At 69.4% G+C, this 20,114-nt stretch overlaps 3 protein-coding genes across 6 annotated transcripts; all 3 read left to right on the top strand.

Moving 5' to 3' along the window:
• Positions 1–110: 110 nt before the first annotated feature.
• AJM1 (apical junction component 1 homolog) lies at positions 111–7,886 on the top strand. Of its 4 annotated transcripts, none has more exons than XM_027104245.1 (3): positions 111–457; positions 3,051–3,134; positions 3,210–7,886. In XM_027104245.1, the coding sequence occupies exon 3, from the start codon at positions 3,262–3,264 to the stop codon at positions 6,190–6,192; it is 2,931 nt and encodes a 976-aa protein (XP_026960046.1). In that variant the 5' UTR covers positions 111–457; positions 3,051–3,134; positions 3,210–3,261; the 3' UTR covers positions 6,193–7,886. The 4 variants fall into 4 exon arrangements, with proteins under 4 accessions (XP_026960046.1, XP_026960045.1, XP_026960044.1 ...); XM_027104244.1 differs by having other exon boundaries at positions 2,977–3,134; XM_027104243.1 differs by having other exon boundaries at positions 111–1,437; positions 2,977–3,134.
• A 468-nt stretch (positions 7,887–8,354) lies between these two features.
• Positions 8,355–10,013, top strand: PHPT1 (phosphohistidine phosphatase 1). Its single transcript, XM_027104253.1, has 3 exons — positions 8,355–8,699; positions 9,071–9,195; positions 9,746–10,013. The coding sequence occupies exons 1-3, from the start codon at positions 8,540–8,542 to the stop codon at positions 9,836–9,838; spliced, it is 378 nt and encodes a 125-aa protein (XP_026960054.1). The 5' UTR covers positions 8,355–8,539; the 3' UTR covers positions 9,839–10,013.
• A 1,696-nt stretch (positions 10,014–11,709) lies between these two features.
• On the top strand, positions 11,710–19,476 carry MAMDC4 (MAM domain containing 4). The gene is made up of 20 exons (XM_027104082.1): positions 11,710–12,407; positions 12,481–12,654; positions 12,734–12,859; positions 13,051–13,181; positions 13,265–13,349; positions 13,500–13,625; positions 13,798–14,114; positions 14,200–14,373; positions 14,633–14,717; positions 14,803–15,210; positions 15,371–15,502; positions 16,053–16,169; positions 16,337–16,746; positions 16,817–17,036; positions 17,140–17,277; positions 17,385–17,503; positions 17,589–17,679; positions 17,833–18,294; positions 18,395–18,736; positions 19,259–19,476. The coding sequence occupies exons 1-20, from the start codon at positions 12,251–12,253 to the stop codon at positions 19,474–19,476; spliced, it is 4,032 nt and encodes a 1,343-aa protein (XP_026959883.1). The 5' UTR covers positions 11,710–12,250.
• Positions 19,477–20,114: the final 638 nt, after the last annotated feature.

Raw genomic sequence — 20,114 nt, 5'->3', positions numbered from 1 at the left:
CTGCGGGGCCCCTGCCCGGCTGGGACGGGCCCACCTGCCCCCAGCCCCCGGTCGGCGTGGGTGGGCAGGAAGGTCCTAGCACCCTACCTTCAGGCCCCGGAGCCCTTTTCCCCTGAGGGATGACGACCCTTGGGGGTAGGAAGCCTCCAGCAGGCCCAGCCCTCCGTGTGCCATGCCCTATCCAGGTGGGACCAGCACGGCCACCATCCTGTGTGCCCGGTCCAGCCCTCTGAGGGCAGCTGTGTGTCCCTGCTCCCACCTGACACCCAACCCTAACCCCACAGGCCACTCCCCGCCAGCTGTCAGCAGGGCCCTGCCCCGCCCGCAACCCCACAGGTGCCCAGAGGACTGCTCCCTCCGAGGGCGTGCAGGCGGAAGCGGGGCCTGGTGGCTGGGCCTCCCCCTCCCCAGTTGCCGTGCCTAGAGAGCTTCGCACCCACGAGGCCGTGGGCCATCGGTCAGTGGGCAGGTGTTGGGGGCTGGACCCCAGATACCTTAGGGGCTCCCTTTAGCCCAGAGTTTGTGAGGTCGACTGTCCCTGTAGTACCTGCTAATGTGGGGACCATACTGACCATACTGCCCAGGGCCCCTCATCTGACGGACCCACAGTGTGGCAGGTCCCGGCCTTCGGAGCCAAGGGCATCGGTGACCTGCTCCTCTGCCAGGTGACCTGCCCCTCTGCCAAGCTAGAATATTTCCTGCTCAGTATTGTGTGTGGGAGGGGCCTGGAGGGAGGCTGTCACCGTGCAGTTCATGGGTGTGCAGAGCTGCCCAGAGCAGCAGCAGCAGCCTCTGGACATTGGAGGTGGGGAGCACAAGGGTGTGCGCTTGCATGGGGAAGCTGGACATCCTGGGGACAGAAGGCTGCAGGCACTCAGGTGGTGCCCATCTGGACCCAGGTACCTGGGGAGGGCTTGGCACCTCCAGCACTGCAGCGCAGAGGCCAGCAGGGCGGGGAGCCGCCAATCTGCTCCTGCCCGGGCTGAACCGAGGCTTGAATTCCGGGAGTTGTCTGCTGTGCGGGCCAGGGCTTGGGCTTTCTCCAGGCTTCAGCGCCAAGGCCTGCCAGGCCACCAGCTGCCCTTGGGCAGGTGTCCTGGAGATGGGGGCTGGCAGGACCGGCCAGGTGCCCCCTGGACCCGGGTCCCCTCGTTAGACCCCAGGCCTGCCCTTGAGGCTGCAGAGAGCCCGTCACCTCGCGCCCAGCCACAGCCCCAACCTGGAGCCAGCGGGGCACACGCGTCCCCGGCCCACGGCGCGGCCCCTTTAAGTGCAGTCCTGCCAGTTGCCATTGGGGGCAGCACTGAGCGGCCCGGCGGCCTCGCGCCGCTGCCTGGAAGCTTCTGCTGGTGCCGGGGACGCGGCGGCAGCGCGGGGGACGGCAGAGCTCGCCGGGCCTGCGCAGCCCACCGGGCAAGGTGGGGGAGCACCGCCCAGGTAAGGGGTCGAGGCCGCTGCCCCGCGGGTCTTTCGCAGGTGCGGCACCTGCAAGGATGGGGGTGCCGCCCCTGGAGGACGCCGGCCCCCCACCCGGGCGCTCGGGGCAGGGGCCGGGCTGCTTGGCGGGGAGGCCACCCGCCGGGCTCATTAGGCCTAGGACCCCGGCGAGGGCGGACTGTCCCATCCCCACGGGCAGGGGTGTCGCCCGGTTTAGCTCCTCATCACAGCAGCACCAAGGCCTGGCTGTCACCTCCCTGGGGCGGAGCCTCACACCCCGTCATCCAGCCCCCAATTCCGGCCTAGCTTTAAGATGGAAGGGAGTGGGAGGGGGTGGTCCTGCAAACCAGGGGCAGTTGGGGTGCGCCTGAGGCCGAGCTGGGGGCAGGCACTGGGCCTGGGTGGCCTTGACCCAGGAGGGCAGCCCTGCCGGCAGGAAGCCCCTGGCACACCCGGGACACAGAGGGTCAAGCAGACCAGAGGTCCTACCAGGTGAGGACCCAGCTCACCCTGGAGCACGCTCCCCCAGCCTGTGTGAGGAAGTGGGGACCTGTACCGCTGTCTGAGCTCCTCCCAGCCTGTCCAGGCTCTGGGTACCCAGTGAAGCCGGTGGCTCAGGTCTGAACGTGAGCCTGGTACGGAGGGCTGGACCCCAGCTCAGCCTGCATGCGGGGGCACGGAACCTCAGGTTTCCATGGCACCTTCCCGAGCGGCTGTGGGGAGGGCCTGCCTGAGAACCGGGGGCGGCGGGGGCTTTACCCACCCGCCGCCCTGCTTCCCCGGCTGGCAGCCTCCTGGCCTGGCGCTTTGCTCAGGGGCCCAGGGGCAGCCTTGAGCTCCTGGTCACAAGCCCCCACGTGGTCCTGCAACCAGGGCCCGGTTGCCGGCTGCAGTGCACTCACTGCAAAGATGGGGGGTCGCTCTCCCGGGCTTTTCGTGACAGCCCCAAAGATCTTAGTGGGTTTCGCCACCCCAAGATGAGGGAGAGTCAAAGGATGTTTCTGCCAAGGAAAGGGAGCTTTAGGGTCCACTGTGACCTTTGGAAGCATTACTCTGGCCTGGGCCACACGGAGAGTTGAGGGTGGGGCCGGCAAGTCCACGAGCCGAGATGCCTGGACCCGGTGGGGCCGCTTCAGGACCTGGGGCCTGACACAGCGCTGGGGGAGGCCTGCCTGTCCAGCCTAGCCAGCAGGTGGGGCGGGACGATCAGGTGACTGAGTGGAGCTGCTGAAGGCCGGGGCCGGGACCTCACACTGCAGCAGTGGAGGGCTCGCTCTGCACTGGGTCTTAAGGAGGGGGCTTCAGCCACCTGCTCTGTGAAGAAGTCTGTGAAGGCCCCAAAGGAGTACCCAGTTGCTCCAGCAGTGGGCACCACGGTGGTGGTCCTGGGATCACACCCCCACTCTTCCTACCCGGCTGCTGGCCTGTCCCAGGAAAGGGGGTCTACCCAAGCCTGCCCAGTGGTCACTAGTGGGCGCAGAAGTTCGGGAACCACTGCAATGACATCCCTGTTCTGGCTGACCCGCCTCATCCCAACAGAAAGTGGCACAGAAAGGATGGTCTGGATGAGGGGGCGGGACCTGAGTGGCCGGACAGCTGGCTTCCTCCTGCAGGTGCTTCTGACGCCAGCATGGAGCAAGTCCCTGCGGCCTCGGCCAAGGCCCGTGGCCAGGGCTGCCCCGCCCACTGTGCCCCAGGTAAGCCGGGCCAGCGCTGGGGGTTAGCGGGGCCTGGGCTACAGAGGGGCCGCCCTGACCCGCGTCTCCCCTCAGGGCGAAAGCCCCAAAAGGCCGAGTGAGCTGCAGCCTGGAGGCCTCTTTTAAGATGACCCGCACGGACCCGCCGGACCTGCTGGTGTCGACCGTGTACCAGGACATCAAGGTGGCGGCCCCGGGGCCCGTGTCGAGGCCCCCGCCATGTGAGCGCCCAATGGCCCGGCCTGCTGCGCCCGCGCCTTTCAACAAGCGCCACTGCCGCAGTTTCGATTTCCTGGAGGCACTGGACCGGGAGGCCATGGAGGCCCGTCCGGAGCCGCCGCCTCCGGAGCCCGCCGCGCCGCGCGCCCGATCCCGCGACGGCGAGCCACGGCGCCGCGCCCGCTCCAAGAGCGCACCCCGTGCGGCCCCGGGCCTGGCGCCCGCACCCGCCTCGCCGCCTGTGCCGCCGCGCCGAGGCCGGGAGGCCCAGCGGGCGGCGCCGGCCGACGCATCGCCCCGCCGGGAGCCCGCGTACCCCGCGCTGCGCGCGCTCGCCAACGAGCTGCACCCCATCAAGCTGCAGCCTCAGCGGGGCGGCCCGGGCCGCATGGCGCCCCTGTGCGCCGCCGCCAACCGCTGTGCGCCGGCCGAGCCACCCGCGGGGCCGGCCCCCCACGTCCGCTGCCGCCTGGACGTCAAGCCCGACGACGCGGTGCTGCAGCATGCCGCCCGGAGCTCGAGGCCCTGCGGGCCCACCGAGACCGCGCCCTGGCCCCGCGCCGCCCCGCAGCTCCACGGCCTCACGGTGCCCGGGCCTCGCCACGTGGGACTTTCGCTCACCCCCACCCCCAGTGACTCATACTGCGCCGACCCCCGGGCGCTGTACTGCGATGGGCCCCTTCTCGGGCCGCGAGACTACGCGGAGCGCCGGAGTCTGCCCTTCACCACCCCGCCGGGCCCCACCCAATTCTTCTACACCGAGGAACCCGAGGGCCACCCCGGTGGCTTCATGGCCAGCCCTGGACCGCCCTTCGACAGCTACTACCCCAGGCCCTTTCTGTCCGAAGAGCCACCCGGGCCCAGTCCAAGACACGGGGGCATCTACTATGCGGGGGAAGTTCGCACCTTCCCCGTCCAAGAACCACCCTCCCGTTCCTACTACGGGGAGGCCCCCCGAGCCTACGGCCCGCCCTGCGGCCCCCGCTACGCCCCCGAAGAGCCCCGGGCTCACCCCGCCGCCCGCCCCTTTTACACTGAGGACTTCGGGCGGTACCGCAATCGAGACGCCCTGACGCGGACTTACCCACACCCGCGCAGCAGCCCGGCCTGGGGCGACTGGGGCCCGAGGCCTTACCGCACCCTGCAGGTGGCGCCTCCTCCCCCGGACCCCGGCCCGTTGCTCGCCTCGTGGCACGGCGGCACTGGCACCAGCCCACCCCGGCTAGCGACCGACAGCCGCCACTACTCGCGCTCCTGGGACAACATCCTGGCGCCCGCGCCGCGCCGCGAAGACCCACTGGGCCGCGGCCGCAGCTACGAGAACCTGCTGGGGCGCGAGGCACGGGAGCCGCGGGGCACATCCCCCGAAGGCCGGCGTCCGCCCGTCATAGTGAACCTGTCCACCTCGCCCAGACGCTACGCGGCGCTGTCGCTGTCCGAGACGTCGCTGTCGGAGAAGGGCCGTATGGGCGAGGGCCTGGCCCGAAACTGGTACGTCACGCCGGAGATCACCATCACCGACAACGACCTGCGCGCGGCTGAGCGCCCGAGCGCCAGGAGCTGGGAGCTGCTGGGGAGTCGCCCGCGGCCGCCTCCGCCCGCCGTCCCCGATGGCCCCGCCTCTGGCCGCCAGCGCAGCCTCGAACAGCTGGACGAGCTCATCACCGATCTGGTCATCGACTCGCGGCCCCCAGCCGGCCAAGCGCCCGAGCCCGCGTCCGACGGCCTGGGCCGCCAGCTGCGGCGCCTGCTAGACTCGCGACCCTCGGGCGCCGGGGTCCCGACGCGGGCACCGCGCTCGCCACCCCTGTCTGCCGGCAGCGCTGAGGAGCCCGCGGGCCCGGGTCAGGCGGCCGACGCGTCCCCGGAGCCCAGCGCCGACGAGGATGACCTGATGACGTGCTCCAATGCGCGCTGCGGGCGCACCGAGACCATGTTCAACGCCTGCCTCTACTTCAAGTCCTGCCATAGCTGCTACACCTACTACTGCTCGCGCCTCTGTCGCCGCGAGGATTGGGACGTGCACAAGGTGCGCTGCGTGTACGGCCGCGTGGGCAGCGTGTGCCGCCACGTGTTGCAATTCTGCCGCGATAGCGGCCCAGTGCACCGCGCCTTCTCGCGCATCGCGCGCGTCGGCTTCTTGTCGCGCGGCCGCGGCGTTCTCTTCCTGGGCTTCCCGAGTCCCGGCTCCGCAGACAACTTCCTGCGCTTCGGCCTCGAGGGGCTGCTGCTGTCGCCCACCTACCTGTCGCTGCGCGAGCTGGCCATGCACGCGGCGCCACTGGGCAGCTATGCTCGGGAGCTGGCGGCCGCCGGCCGCCTCTACGAGCCGGCGGAGTGCTTCCTGCTCAGCGTGTCCGTGGCCGTGGGCCCCGGCGCTGTGCCACCCGGCGCCCCTGCCCGGCCAGCTCCCGCGCCGCGCAGCCCCGGACCCACGGTGCGCAAGTTCGCCAAAGTGGCGCTGGCGGCCGGCAGCCCAGCACGGCCGCCTCCGGCGCGGGGCCGCGAACCCGACATGGAGACGTTGATCCTGACGCCGCCGCCCGGCACTGCGGGCCTGGACCAGGACGGCGAGGCGGGCCGGCGAGCACGCGAGGTGGCCTTCATCCACATCCAGCGAGAGCTGCGGCTCCGCGGCGTCTTCCTACGCCACGAGTTCCCGCGCGTCTACGAGCAGCTCTGCGAGTTCGTCGAAGCCAACCGGCGCTTCACACCCACCACCATCTACCCCACGGACCGGCGCACAGGCCGTCCCTTCATGTGCATGATCATGGCCGCCTCCGAGCCACGCGCGCTAGACTGGGTGGCCAGTGCCAACCTGTTGGATGACATTATGTGAGCCGCGAGGGCGCGCCCGGGGCCCGCCCAGTCCACCCAGGGCCCACCCTGAACCCCATCCAGTCCACCCGAGCCCTGCCCAGTCCACTCAGGCCCCGCCCAGCTCGCCAAAAGCTCCGGCCCATTGCGTTCTCCACAGGCTCCGCCTTTCCCTCCGCCTTCCTGCGAACCCCCTTCCCCCCCAAGCCCCAGCTCGGCTCCCTCTCCCCCAGCTCGCCTTCGGCCCTCCCCAAGGGCCGGTCCTCGGCCGCTTGGTGCTCCCCGCTGGGAGGCGGGGTGGGTCTGAGGACCAGCCCGCCCTGCCTTTACGCGGAGGGGTCACTGCTGCAGATCCCACCGCGCATAATCGGTTCGTCCGACCCCTGTCCGTCTGCAGGGCCTCCCTGGAACCTCTCCAACCCCGGCTCGCCCTGGTCCAGGAGCCCGAGTCGACCAAAGCCTAGTCCCGTCCCTTTAAACACACTCCCCACCCGCCTCCTGTGGTCTGGGATGCGTCCTGCTCAGAGGCCTTTCCCTTCTAGAGGACACCCTGATTGGCCTCGGTGTGTCCGCATCCCAAGCACGTCCTGGCCTGATGGGCAGGGCCGGCGGGGACCTGCGCGTGGTGTCTCCGCTGGCCCCCATCCCTGCTGTGCCGGACCATGGCAAACTGACGGCGCTGCCCGCCCTGCTGCAGGGGTTGGGCAAGCAGCAGTGAAGGGGTACTCGGGGGTCCTCAGCCAAGGTGCAAGACACCCAGCCAGAGGGAAGGGAGTCCTGGGTGGGGGAAGCAGAGCGGACGTATGGGTAGGGGCGCTGGCCAGACCTGAGATCTGGCTGGGCGTGAGTCGGGCTGCCTGCCCTCACCCGACAGGATGGCCCTAGGCGTGTGCCACGGCAGACCCGGGGTGCAAACGGCAGCGCAGGCCCTAACCACACAGGGAGGCAGGAAGCAGGTATACAGGGAGGCAGGAAGCAGGTGCACAGGATGGATTTGCGGGAGGGGCCGAGGAGGCCGTCCAGCAGGGACCCTATTCCTAGGCACAGGGAGGACCAAAGAAGAGGGGCGTTCCCAGTTTGGAGCAGGGCGGGGAAAGCGTGGATGGGAGCAGGTTCGCCAGGGCGGTGGTCCACCGGAGGGGTGGGGGCGCGATTAAACAAACGCCCCCGAACGCTCGCTCTAGCCGTGCCCTGTGGTGCGGCCAGGGGGCCCGGCTCCGGCCCTCGGGAGCGCACGCTCGAGTGTCCGTCCTTCCCCGCCCTACCCCGGGGTGCCCGCTGGCCCTGGCCCGGGCTCCAAGGATGGCGAGTAACCTAGAGAGGGGGCAAGGCCGGGAGCCCGGAAGGGCCCTCCTGTAGCCCCCAGTCCCCCATTGGGGCCAGGTGGGGCATCGACTGAATTAAATTGTGGACCTCCCCCCCCAAAACCCCGCCTCTGTTCCCGGCCCTCGCCCCTGACCGTGCACCCGCGCCCATCTCCCTCCCCTAAATGCCTGTGCGCCCACCTCGGCTCCGAGCATTTGCACCGGCCACGCGCCCCGCTTGCCCCACCCGCCTTCGCGGCCTCCCAAACTGGCCGCCGCGCCCCCCGGCCTGGGTGCCTCCGCCTTCTGCCCCGCGCCTGAGGGCCGGCCCTCCAGGAAGGACCCTGGGCCGGGATTATTTCCAGAGGGCGAGCGCTTTCGAACCAAGGAAAATAAAACTCGAATGTAGCCATTGCTGCCTCATTCTTTGTGCGGGGGAGTGGGTGGCACGCGGGACGGAGACTTTCGGAGGCGTGGGGGGGGGGCCTTCGGAAACCTGGGAGGGACACCATGGAGCAACGCGGAGTGGGAAGCAGGAGAGAGAGGCCCTCGGACTCGGTGGGGGACTGGGGAGGGAGGCCCTCGGGCACGGGGTGGGGGGAACCCGGAGGGAAGCCAAGGGACAGCGGGAGCGGACAGCAGGATCGGTGTAGGGGAAGGGAGGCCTTCGGTCACGTGGGGGACGGCGCCAGGGCCGGCGCGCGTCCCTTGGGCCTCATGGGCCTCCTAACCCCCACCAAAGGGGCCTGTCACACCCCCCTCCTCCCCGCAAGCTCCCTGGAAAGGAACTTTTACGGGGGCTGGATTGAGTCACCACCTACTCCCGGTCCCAAGTTCCTCTTTAAGTGGAGCCGGCGTGGTGTCTGGGCTGCAAGGAGCTGGATCGCGATTGGCCAGTCTGTGCCGCGGGTTGCCGCGTGGTTGGCTGAGGCACTGGGCTCGGGCAGCATGACCCCGCAGGATTGGTCATGGGCTCCCAGGCCCCGCCTCCCGCACTGTCGGCGCAGCCCCGGGTCGCGTGGGGGAAGGGCCGCGGGCCGCAGGGGGTGAGTGCGCTCCGGGAACATGACGGCGGCGGACCTCTCCCAGATCCCCGACGTGGACATCGACTCCGACGGCGTCTTCAAGTATGTGCTGATTCGAGTCCACGCGGTGCCGCCCTCCGGGGCCCCGGCGGGCGAGAGCAAAGAGATCGTTCGCGGCTACAAGTGGGCCGAGTACCACGGTGAGGGCGGGGCGGAGGGCCAGGGGGCGGGGTCTCCGGCGTCTGTGGGCGGGACTAGCCACGGCTGCGGGCGGGGCCGAGGGGCGTAGTGGGAGGTGATCCTGTACCCGGTTTCATCCCTGGCTGGCCCAGAGGAGCGTGGAGTACCCAGAGTCTGGAGTACCCAGATGGTCCTGGAGACGAGGGGCTGCCATGGCCCGACTCCTCCCTCCTAGTCCCAGCGCCCCTGCCCGGGTGCACCCCCTCCTCCATTTCATCCCTTCCCAGAGGGTCTCCTCTCCTGGGGAGGGAGCTGCTCAGAGCGGGGCTTCAGACCCCTTCAGCCTTCAAGGGCAGCCAGGGCGCGTGCTGAGCCCCCCTTCCTATCCCAGCGGACATCTATGACAAGGTATCAGGCGAGATGCAGAAGAAAGGCTATGACTGCGTGTGCCTGGGGGGCGGGCGCATCTCCCACCAGAGCCAGGACAAGAAGATCCATGTGTACGGCTACTCCATGGTGAGCCCACAGCCTCGGGCCTGGGTGGGCCGAGGGCCCCAGTCCTGGCTTGGGGAGACCTGGCCCTCCAAGCTGCCTGACCTGGGGTGCTCAGTTTTCCAGCCCTTCTCGGCGGCAGAACCCCCCCATCCGGAGCCTGTAGGCTCCCCATTTCTCACGTGGCATGACACAGGAAGCACACAGGGTGGGAGGGAGCCGCCCCCTGCCCCTCTGCTCTGACGGTCTGCGTGCTGTTCCTGGTCCAAAAGCCTGACTGGCCGTCATCCTTTAGTGCTTTGAGGCCATCAGTGCTGGGGTGAAACTAAGAGGCCCCTGTCCCTCCCTTCACCAAGCTACCAGCAGATACACGGGGGCACCTAGAGGGGTCTGGGCCTCCAGCTAAAGGAACCTCCCTCAAGATCTGCTCACCCTGGTGGCCACGCTTCCACAGGAGAGCGCCCTGGTGTGGTCGGAGGGGATGACAGCCCCCTCCTGAGCTGGCCCCTGGTGTCCCTGCTGACCGGGCGCCCAGAGCCAGGACAGGGCTGTGAGAGCTGCCTTCTCCCTTCAGGGTTACGGTCGCGCCCAGCACTCCGTCTCCACTGAGAAGATCAAAGCCAGGTACCCTGACTACGAGGTCACCTGGGCCGACGACGGCTACTGAGGCCCACCTGAGACCAGCCACCTCCAGCGACCCACTTGGAACTCTGTTCTCAAGGCCACCTCCCAAGAGGCTGGGCTGCACCCCCTGGCACTTTGCCACCCTGGCCAGGGCTCAGTGCCCGGGGTTACCTCTCTGGGGAGAATTAAAAGCATCGTCACCTCTGCTGGTCCCTGAATGCTGTGTGTCTTGGCTTCTCTGTTCCTAGGTCACCTCTCTGTACCCCTGACTAGAGTGGGGGCAGCGGGTCACTCCTGGCTGCCCCTCACCCCGCTCCACCCCTGGGGGCCCCGGGAGTGGCAGTGCACACTCAGCCCTTTGGGGCCTGATAAGGGGGCCCCTGGGCTGCTGCCCCCGTTTATGGCCTGATTGCTTCTCCACGCACCTGCTATCCCCAAGGACATCTGGGAGGAGGCCTGACGAGCCCTTACGCAAGGAGCTAGGGCTGAGTCCCTCGGGCCCAGTGTGCGGGGAGGGCAGGCGCCAGCAACCACCCTCCTGGCCAGCTGCCAACTGAGGTCATGAGTCAGGCAGTCTACGACCCCTCGACTCCAAGGTCAGGTCCCACGGCACTGCGCCGCAGCCACAGGCTCTGCTCCAAGTAAACAGGCAGGGCTTCAGACTTGGAGCTGGGAGCCCCTCTCCCAAGACCCTTCTCTTGGCGCAGGGCTGTGGGGAGCGGAGGTGCCCCTTGCCGAGGCTGTGACCCTGCTGTGCCAGCCTCCTGTGAGCCTCCAGGGCCCTCACGGGAGCCTGTCCAGGCAGGCACCATTGTGACCGCGTTTGAAAACGAGGAAAGACTTCCCCGGTGGTCCAGTGGTTAAGAATCCGTCTTGCAATGCAGGGAAGGCGGGTTCGACCCCTGGTCGGGGAGCTAAGATCCCACGTGCTGCAGGGCAGCTAAGCCCACGCACCGCAACTACTGAGCCCGTGCGCCATAACAAAAGATCCCACGTGCAGCAACTAAGACCTGACGCAGCCAATAAATAAATAAATTTTAAAACAAAGATGAGGAAACTGAGGCTCAGGTGAGACAAGCTCCCCAGGCTGCACGGTAGTAAACTGCGGGTGGAGCCTGGCTCCAAATCCTCCAGGGGGGTCGGTGCCACAAGCCCCAGAGTCTCTAGGTTCCTCTGGACCCTGTGCCTGGCAGCGTCCAGCCCACACCGTTCAGGACACTTGCTGATGAATAGTCTGTCCATCGTTTGTAAGAGCAAGCGAAGAGGAACCCACAGGCTGAGCTATGGAGGCCAACGTCCCGGGTTGCTAGGGCTGCCCCAACCCGTGCAGGGAACTCAGGGGCTGGATGGGGGGTTTGCACAAGCTGGTTTCCTACTGGCGACCCGGGCCAGGCTGAGTTGAATTCCCAGCAGGTGTGGGGTCAGAGACCCCAGGAGAAGCGGCCGAGGCCGGTGTCACTCGGTGCTGTCTCCAGTGGGGCCTCCACCCGGCAGGGCTGGGCAGCAGTGGGCATGATGGTCGGAGCCTGACCTTTGGCCTGAAGGAGCCAGGCAGGTGGGAGCCCACCTAGGCCAGGGGCCCCTCTCCTGGATGCTTTTACAGCCGGGTGCCCGTCCTTGTCAGCGCAGGGCGGGGCCCGGCGAGGGGCCGCAGGTACAGATGGGGCCGAGCCCCACTCTCCGATTAGAGCAGAGTCAGCCGGTGGGGCCTCGGGCTGATGACCAGGAAAAGTGCCCACCAGGCTGGCCGGTGCACACACTGCCCCTTGGTCTCCCTTCCTCTGGCCTGACCATGTCTCTGCCCGGCCACCTCCTGCCCGTCTTGGTCCTGCTCCTGGGTGAGTCGTCGGGTCTGGCTCCCGAAGCAGGAGTGTCCGGGGGCTCGGGTGCTGGGCCTACAGAGAAGGAGGGGTTCAGGCCCTGGACGGCCTGCGGTGGGGGACGCAGGCGAGCCCTTGGGGTCCTGGGGATGGCCCCGCCAGGGAAGGGTGCTGCTCTCCCTGGCCTCCATCTCCACCTGGGCTCCAAGGTGAGAGGGCCCTGAAGGCAGATGGTAGTCAGCCACTCTTGACCTGGACAGAGCTTTGGGGGGCCTGGGCCACCCGCTGATGCAGCCCCTTGAGGGGGCCCCCTGCTGGCAGCCCCTCCGGTTTCTTGCTGGGCTCCTGTTCTCTTCCCCAGGGAGTGTCCCACATCAGGGGTCCTTGGTCCCTCGCTCGCCCATGCACCCCCCATCCTGGCACGCAGGCAGCCTCCCCAGGTTCAGTCATTCTCTGCTTGGCCCTGACAGGGACCCCCCAGGTGGCAGTTCTCTGGGTTCCAGGCCCCCCGACACAGACCCAGCCCCCTCCCTGCATGACTTCCTGGCCTGGACCCCAAAGCAGTGTGACCTATGTCCCGGGACGCCCGAGTCTGAGCAGTTTCTGGGCCATGGAACAGTCCCAGGCAAACTGGGATGTGGTGTCTCCCTACCCCAGGCCACCTGGCTGTCTCTCTGCTGGCAGCAAGGTCCCCGGGCTGGGCCTGGGGCCCCAGCCGCTGCAGACCCCCCCGCGAGGCCGTGTGCAACTTTGTGTGTGACTGCAGGGGCTGCCCCGACGAGGCCCAGTGCGGTGAGCCGGGGCCGGGCGGGGAGCGGGCAGGGCCGGCGCCTGCAGGCACCCCACCTGACCACCTGCCCTGCAGGTTACCACGGGGCCTCACCCACCCTGGGCGCCCCCTTCGCCTGCGACTTCGAGCAGGACTCCTGTGGCTGGCGGGACATAAGCACCTCGGGCTACAGCTGGCTCCGAGACCGGGCAGGGGCCACGCCGGAGGGTCCAGGGCCACGCTCGGACCACACTCTGGGCACTGACCTCGGTGAGGCCTGGGCGGGTCTCCACACTAGCCCTCCCCTCTGTGCTTCCCGCCCGGTCTCCTGACCTCTCGGCCCGGCCAGGCTGGTACGCGGCTGCTGGCACACACCGTGGGAGAGAGGTGGCCACCGCAGCCCTGCGCTCCCCAACCCTGCGTGAGGCAGCCCCCTCCTGTGAGCTGAGCCTCTGGTACCACGTGGCCTCTGGAGGTGCGGGCCCAGGACCGTGCGCCCCGCGTGCGGGTCCCGAGGGGAGGGACCGGGAAAGGAAGGGGAGCTGCCGCAGAGACGGGAGGGCGCCCCCAGGACGGGACGGGCAGGGGTCCTGGGGCAGGGCGCAGCAGCCACCGGGCGGGGGGAGGGGTCCCGGGGCCTGAGATGCCTGGGACGCCCCACTGCAGGTGTGGCCGAGCTGCGGCTGGAGCTGACCCACGGTGTGGAGACACTGACCCTGTGGCGGAGCTCGGGGCCCTGGGTCCCAGGCTGGCAGGAGTTGGTGGTGCCCACCGGCCGCATCCAGGGTGACTTCAGGGTGAGACGGGGACGGTCGCATGATGGGGGCAGCGAGGAGGGTCTGAGCTCTGCCTGAGATCCCAGGGACCTCGCTCTCTTCAGGTGACCTTCTCTGCCACCCGAAACGCCACCCGCAGGGGTGCTGTGGCCTTGGACGACGTGGCCTTCTGGAGCTGTGGGTTGCCCAGTAAGGTCCCCAGGCCGTGAACACACCCCTGGGTGGGGGAGGGGTTAGCAGGAGCCCGTGGTCCCCTCATTCCGGCCTTGAGCCTCTCCCCAAGCTGCCCTGACCCGGAGCCTTGGGGTGGGGTGGTGGGTTAACCCTCCCCCACCCTAGCCCCGCAGGCGCACTGCCCCCTTGGGCATCACCATTGCCAGAACAAGGCCTGCGTGGAGCCCCACCAGCTGTGCGACGGGGAGGACAACTGCGGCGACGGTTCAGATGAAGACACGCCCACCTGCAGTGAGCCGGGGCTGGCGGGGCCACGGGCGGGGGTTGTCCCTTGGCACGGTCCTTCTGGGGGTGAGGCAGCTCCTGTCCACCTGGAGCTGGGGCCATCAGCACAGGCCCGGGGAGGCGGGGGGCCCAGGGAGGAGGCCCCGCGTGGTAGCCGGAGCCCCGCTTCCTGCCCTAGACCACCACACGGCCACCGATTTTGAGAGGGGCCTGGGCCTGTGGAACCGCTCAGAGGGCTGGGCCCGGAACCACAGCGCGGGCGGCCCGCAGCACCCCGCCTGGCCGCACCGTGACCACAGCCGGAACAGCGCGCAGGGTGAGGCCCCCCGAGGACCCCGGCCGCCACCCGGGCCACGCTCGGCCACAGCACCCCTGCCAGCCCGGCTCACGCCTGCTGTCTCCCCAGGCTCCTTCCTGGTGGCCGTGGCAGAGCCCAGCGCCCCAGCCATCCTCTCCAGCCCCGAGTTCCAGGCCTCGGCCCCCGAGAAGTGCTCGGTGAGGCGGGTGGAGGACACAGGGTGGCCACCCTGATCGCCCGGGCCCTGGAGAGCCTCCCCTGACATGCTCACTCCCCTTCCAGCTCACCTTCTATCACTACCTGCACGGGTCCGAGGCCGGCTGCCTCCAGGTGTTCCTGCAGACGCGGAGCGCTGGCGCCCCCCAGGCCGCTGTCCTGCTGCGCAGGCGCCACGGGGAACTGGGGGCCGCCTGGGTCCGAGACCGCATTGACATCCAGAGCAAGCACCCCTTTCGGGTGAGGCTGGCGAGGGCAGCACCATGCAGGGACGTGGGGAGGTCCAGGGGCCCCTCAGGGAGTCCGGTCTGGGCCCCTCCGCTGTCTCAGCAGGAAGGCAAGCCAGAGGGGAGGAGGGGCTGCCCGCCGAGGCCCCTCCTGCAGGGCTGGGGTGGTGACGGGAGGGAGCGTCCAGCGATAGACAGGTACGAGGTGTGGGTCATGGGGAGAGGGCTCGAGGGAGCAGACCCAGGGATGACAGAGCCGCCTCCGCCCTCAGATCCTCCTGGCCGGGCAGACGGGCCCGGGGGGCGTCGTGGGCCTGGATGACCTCATCCTGTCTGACCACTGCAAACCAGTCCCAGGTGAGCCTGCTGGGCACCCCCCCGCCCCCCGTGAGGAGAGGCACAGCCCCCACCCACCTGCCTGATCCCTGCTCTGCCCCCACAGAGGTGGCTGGCCCACCTCCTGGGCTCTGGGCTCCAGGTCCCCGGTCCCAGCTGTCCAGCCTGCAGCCCTGGAATTTCTGCGAGCCCGGACATCTCTTGTGTGGGGAGCTGTGTGTCCCCCCGGAGCAGCTGTGTGACTTCCAGCAGCAGTGCCCTGGGGGCGAGGACGAGCAGGAATGCGGTAAGAGGCGGAGCTGGGTGCGGGGAGCCCTCACCTCCCTTCCCCCAGACCAGCCCCGCTCGCAGTGGTGGGCGGGACCGTTCACACCGGCTGCCATTGCAGGCACCACGGACTTCGAGTCCCCCTCGGCCGGGGGCTGGGAGGATGCCAGTGTGGGGCGGCTGCAGTGGGTGCGTCTCCCGGCCCAGGACAGCGGGAGCCCTGGCATGGACGCCAGCGGGGCCGCTGGTGAGGCCCGAGTGCCCCGCCCAGGGCAGCCTGCAGCCTGCCTTCCAACTGCACCCGCACAAGGGTCCCCGCTCTGCTTCTTTTCACCGGGGAGGGTCTCTGAATTGGGAGGTGTCCCCCATTCTCAGGAATCAGCTCTGAGAGGCCTGCTCTTCCCCAGGGCACTTCCTGTCCGTGCAGAGGGCCTGGGGGCAGCTGGCAGAGCAGGCCCGCGTCCTCACACCCACCCTGGGCCCCTCTGGCCCCCGCTGTGAACTCCACATGGCTTACTATTTTCAGAGTCACCCCCAAGGTACCGCTGTCCCTCCAGGCCCTCTGCCCAGCCCTGGGGCGGAGGTGGGGCGGGCCAGCCCACAGTGACCCCTTACCAGGCTTCCTGGAGCTGGTCGTGGTGGAAGGCAGCAGCCGTGAGCTGGTGTGGCAGGCCGCGGGCAGCAGCTCCGGGGGCTGGAAAGTGGACACAGTCCTTCTCGGGGCTCGCCACCGGCCCTTCCGGGTGAGGCGGGCAGCCTGGGGCGGGGGGCGAGGGGCACGCGGAGCCGGCCCTGACTTACCGGCCCGTCCCCCGCGCCCCCGTGAAGCTGGAGTTCGTTGGGCTGCTGGACCTGGATGGCCCTGGCCAGCAGGGCGCCGGGGTGGACGGCGTGACCCTGAAGGACTGCAGCCCTGCGGCGGTCACCGAGAAAGGTGACCACCGTGGCCCAGTCCCCACCCAGGGGCCTCCTACCCAGGCCTCCTCGAGGGACCCCCGGGAGTCCCCAGTCCGGGAGCAAGTCTCTCCCACCCTCTCGGGGCTCAGGAGGGGTGCGGGGGCTGCTGACCCCCCAGTGCCTTACCCCCAGAGATCTCCTGTAACTTTGAGCGGGGCACCTGCGGCTGGCACACTGGCCACCTCACCGATGCCCACTGGCACCGAGTCGAGAGCCGTGGCCTTGGGTACGACCACACCACAGGCCAAGGTGAGGCGGGGGCGCCCCGACCTGGGAGCGGCTCTCAGACTCGGAGCGGCCTCCCATACCCACCCCGGGGGCCTCCCAGACCGGACTCCCAGGGGGCAGAGGGGAGCTCTGGGCTGAGTGTCCCCAGCCTGGCGTCTCTGCGGCTCAGCCCCACGGCCCGCCTGCAGGCCACTTCATGCTCCTAGACCCCACGGAACCCCCAGCCCAGGGCCCCGGTGCTCACCTGCTCACCTGGCCCCAGTCACCCGCGGCCGCTCAGGAGTGCCTCTCCTTCTGGTACCACCTCTATGGGCCCCAGATCGGTGAGACCCCCTGCTGGGCGGGGCCGCGGTGGAGGCCCACGGGGGGCTCGAGTTCTGTCTCTGGGCCCGTCGGGGCTCTAGGAGGGATGAGAGGCAGGAGTCGGGGTCTTGTCCCCTCCAAACCCTGCCTCCCCCTAGGGACTCTGCGCCTGGCAATGAGGCGAGAAGGGGAGAGAGAAAGGCACCTGTGGTCGCGGTCTGGCACCCACGGCAACCGCTGGCATGAGGCCTGGGCCACCCTCCACCACCCGCAGGACTCCAGCGCCAAGTACCAAGTGAGGCCCGGTGCCCGGCAGAGGTGGGCAGGGCAAGGCCCCAGACAGCTGACCCCCCGCTGTCCCCCAGCTGCTGTTCGAGGGCCTCCGGGACGGGTACCACGGCACCATGGCGCTGGACGACGTGACTGTGCGGCCCGGGCCCTGCTGGGCCCCCAAGCGCTGCTCCTTCGAGGACTCGGCCTGCGGCTTCTCCACTGGGGGCCGGGGCCTCTGGACACGCCAGACCAATGCCACGGGCCAGGCGGCCCTGGGCCCCCCTGCAGACCACACCACAGAGACGGCTCAGGGTGCCGGCAGGGGGTGGGGCAGAGGCGTGGGGTGGGGGTGGGGAGCGGGGGGGCGGGGGCGGGCAGGGGGGGGTCCGGCAGGCTGACGCTGGCACCCCCCCAGGGCACTACATGGTGGTGGACATGAGCCCGCAGGCCCTGCCCCGTGGCCACGTGGCTTCCCTGATTTCAGAGGAGCACAGGCCCCTGGCCCAGGCCGCCTGCCTGACCTTCTGGTACCACCTGAGCCTCCGCAACCCAGGTGAGGGGCTGCCAGGAGCGGGGCCCGTGGGTCCCTCAGGCCCCTGCTGGAGGCCGCTCGGGAGCCGCCCCTGCCGCTGACCGGGGCTGTGGCTGCTCGGGCGGCAGGCACGCTGAGGGTCCACGTGGAGGAGGCTGAGAGGAGGCAGGTGCTCAGCATCGGCACCGATGGAGGGTTTGCCTGGCGCCTGGGCAGCGTGGACTTGCAGGCCGAACGGGCCTGGAGGGTGAGCGGGGTGGAGGGCCTTCCTCACCCCCAAGGGCCATCCAGTGCCGACCGGAAGCGAGCCCCCCCGCCCTGTGCCCGCCCAGGTGGTGTTTGAGGCCGTGGCTGCCGGCGTGGAGCGCTCCTACATCGCGCTGGACGACCTGCTCCTCCAGGACGGGCCCTGCCCTCGGCCAGGTGGGAGCCCGTGGCCTGGCCCTGGGACCTGCCTGGCTCCTGGTGGTACCAGCTCCGTGCCTCCCCCGAGACGCCTGGCCTGACCTCTACCCCCCGCAGCGGTGGTGCCCCGGGGACGGGGGCAGCACCGCTTATTGCCCAAGTCCCTTGCAGCTTCCTGTGACTTTGAGGCTGGTCTGTGTGGCTGGAACCATCTGCCCTGGCCTGGCCTGGGCGGGTACAGCTGGGACTGGAGCAGTGGAGCCGCGCCCTCCCGCTACCCCCAGCCGCCTGTGGACCACACCCTGGGCACAGAGGCAGGTGGGTCTGAGTCAGGAAGGGACCCCAGCGCCATACACACCCCCGGCCACACACCTCACTCACCCCAGTCCGGGCCAACCGGCCAGCCCAGCCAGGCCCCCCCCCAGGGTCAGAGGCCAAAGGTCAGGGGGGCCTGGCTCCATCCGGTCCACGGGGCACCGTGCCCTCTCTCGTTGCCAGGCCACTTTGCTCTCTTCGAAACGGGCGTGCTGGGCCCGGGGGGCCGAGCGGCCTGGCTGCGCAGCCAGCCACTGCCCGCCACCGAGGCCTCCTGCCTCCGCTTCTGGTACCACATGGGCTTTCCTGAGCATTTCTGTGAGTTGGGCCGGCAGCGAGGTGGTGGGGGCACACGGGCACGGGGGCAGCCCCGCCTCCCGCCGGGTCGGGGGTCTGACACCTGGCCCCCTGCTCTCAGACAAGGGTGAGCTGAGGGTGCTCCTGAGCAGCGCCCGGGGTCAGCTGGCCGTGTGGGGCGCGGGCGGGCGCCTGCGGCACCAGTGGCTGGAAGGCCAGGTGGAAGTGGCCAGCGCCGAGGAGTTCCAGGTGAGGCCGGACCGCCCAGAGCCGGGGGACCTCAGGGGGCTCAGGAGCTCAGGAGGGGCCATCCTCCTCCTCGGGCCCACCCAGCCTCTTCTCCCTCCCGGTCAGATCGTGTTTGAAGCCACTCTGGGCGGCCAGCCAGCCCTGGGGCCCATTGCCCTGGATGACGTTGAGTACCTGGCCGGGCAACGTTGCCAGCTGCCTACACCCAGCCAGGGTAAGCCCTGCCCCGGGTCTGGGCCTCCACCAGCTTCGGTGGTTCACGGCCCACGTGGCTGCCAGCGGCCTGCTCCTGGCCCAAGAGACCAGGAGAGCCACCGGGCCGGGCCCTGCACCGTCCCCTCGCTCGCCCGCTGTGCCCCATGCCGGGCTGGGCCGCCCCTGGCCCCTGTTCGCTCAGGACTGGGGCGCCCCTCCCCGGCCTCTGCACTCCGCGCCCCCACTTCCGGTCAGGCCAGAGGCCACAGCCAGCCTCTTGCTGCAGCACCTGCGGTTGCTGGTGTTCTGTGACAAAGGCGGGGTGGGGCCCTAGCCTGGGGCCTCGATTCCCCCAGCTCCGCAGCTGGCAGCCGCCTGCCCACCAGGGCCCGGCCTCAGCTGGGAGCCTTGTGTGGGCACGACCGGCGCCCCTCCTTTAGCGGGGGGCGCAGAAGTCCTCAGGGCTGTGGGGACGGCCGTGCCCGGGCGTGGGGCTGACAGGGAGGGCTCGGATCCCGGGTCACGCGCCCCACACCCACAGGAGACACAGCAGTGGCCACGTCGGTGCCAGCGGTGGTTGGTGGCACCCTCCTCCTCCTCATGCTGCTGGTGTTGCTTGGACTTGCGGGATGGCGCTGGCTGCAGAACAGGGGGGGCTGCCCCTTCTGGGGGGAGACGGACACCGTGGCCCCCAGCTTTGACAACATTCTCTTCAACGCGGTAGGAGCCCTGGGGGGGGTGGCGGGCAGGAGCCCCTGAGCCCTGCACTCAGCTGGACGGTGAACAGGACCCTCCCACACGCGGGGCCACCGCTGCCCAATGGCCACAGATCTCCTCCTTCCTCCTAGGACCATGTCACCCTGCCAGCATCGGTCACCAATGACCAGTAGATGACGCAGAGAAGACCCCGTGGCCCAGGGACCAACACCTTCCCCACCCCCCAGGACATGTCGAGTCCCTGCATCCCTCACCCTCACAGGGGCCGCAGCTACATACCCCAGCAATAAGTGGCCCGGCCCACAAGGGACCCCCCGCTGGCCAGCCAAGGTTGAGGCCAGCAGGAAGCGGGGGCTCCCCGGGCTCCCCAGACCCAACCCGACCTGCCCAAGAGGATGTGCTTGGGGGCCCCTCCCACGTGCCTCAGTGGCTCAGGAGACTGGAAACAGGCAGTCCCCGGAGACGGCGCCAGGGGCTAGGGGCACCAGGAGGGAGGCGCAGCGGGACCTGAGAAGCCCCTGCCCCAGGCCGAGTGAGCCTCTGGCCAGCCTAGTGGGACTCCGACCCAGGCCCATCAGGGGCCCCACCTCACCGGGCGATTCTGCATCTGATTTAAGACAGAGAGAAATCCCCAGAGCTGCCGGTGACAGACTTAGGAGCAGACACTTAACTGGGTCCAA

Source organism: Aethalodelphis obliquidens, unplaced genomic scaffold (assembly GCF_003676395.1).
Source record: "Aethalodelphis obliquidens isolate GAN/ISIS:26980383/991018 unplaced genomic scaffold, ASM367639v1 scaffold7, whole genome shotgun sequence".
Lineage (NCBI taxonomy): Eukaryota > Metazoa > Chordata > Mammalia > Artiodactyla > Delphinidae > Aethalodelphis > Aethalodelphis obliquidens.
The sequence above is the reverse complement of the archived record's forward strand: the minus strand, read 5'-3'. Positions and strand labels throughout refer to the sequence as shown.

Excerpts from the sequence above, each read along its gene's own strand:
- AJM1 (XM_027104245.1), top strand. The coding sequence starts at position 3,262 with ATGACCCGCACGGACCCGCCGGACCTGCTGGTGTCGACCGTGTACCAG.
- PHPT1 (XM_027104253.1), top strand. The coding sequence starts at position 8,540 with ATGACGGCGGCGGACCTCTCCCAGATCCCCGACGTGGACATCGACTCC. Across the intron at positions 8,700-9,070 it reads CAAGTGGGCCGAGTACCACG|CGGACATCTATGACAAGGTA; the intron begins GTGAGGGCGGGG and ends TTCCTATCCCAG. Across the intron at positions 9,196-9,745 it reads ATGTGTACGGCTACTCCATG|GGTTACGGTCGCGCCCAGCA; the intron begins GTGAGCCCACAG and ends TTCTCCCTTCAG.
- MAMDC4 (XM_027104082.1), top strand. The coding sequence starts at position 12,251 with ATGTGGTGTCTCCCTACCCCAGGCCACCTGGCTGTCTCTCTGCTGGCA. Across the intron at positions 12,408-12,480 it reads CCCCGACGAGGCCCAGTGCG|GTTACCACGGGGCCTCACCC; the intron begins GTGAGCCGGGGC and ends CCTGCCCTGCAG. Across the intron at positions 18,737-19,258 it reads GCTGCCTACACCCAGCCAGG|GAGACACAGCAGTGGCCACG; the intron begins GTAAGCCCTGCC and ends CCACACCCACAG.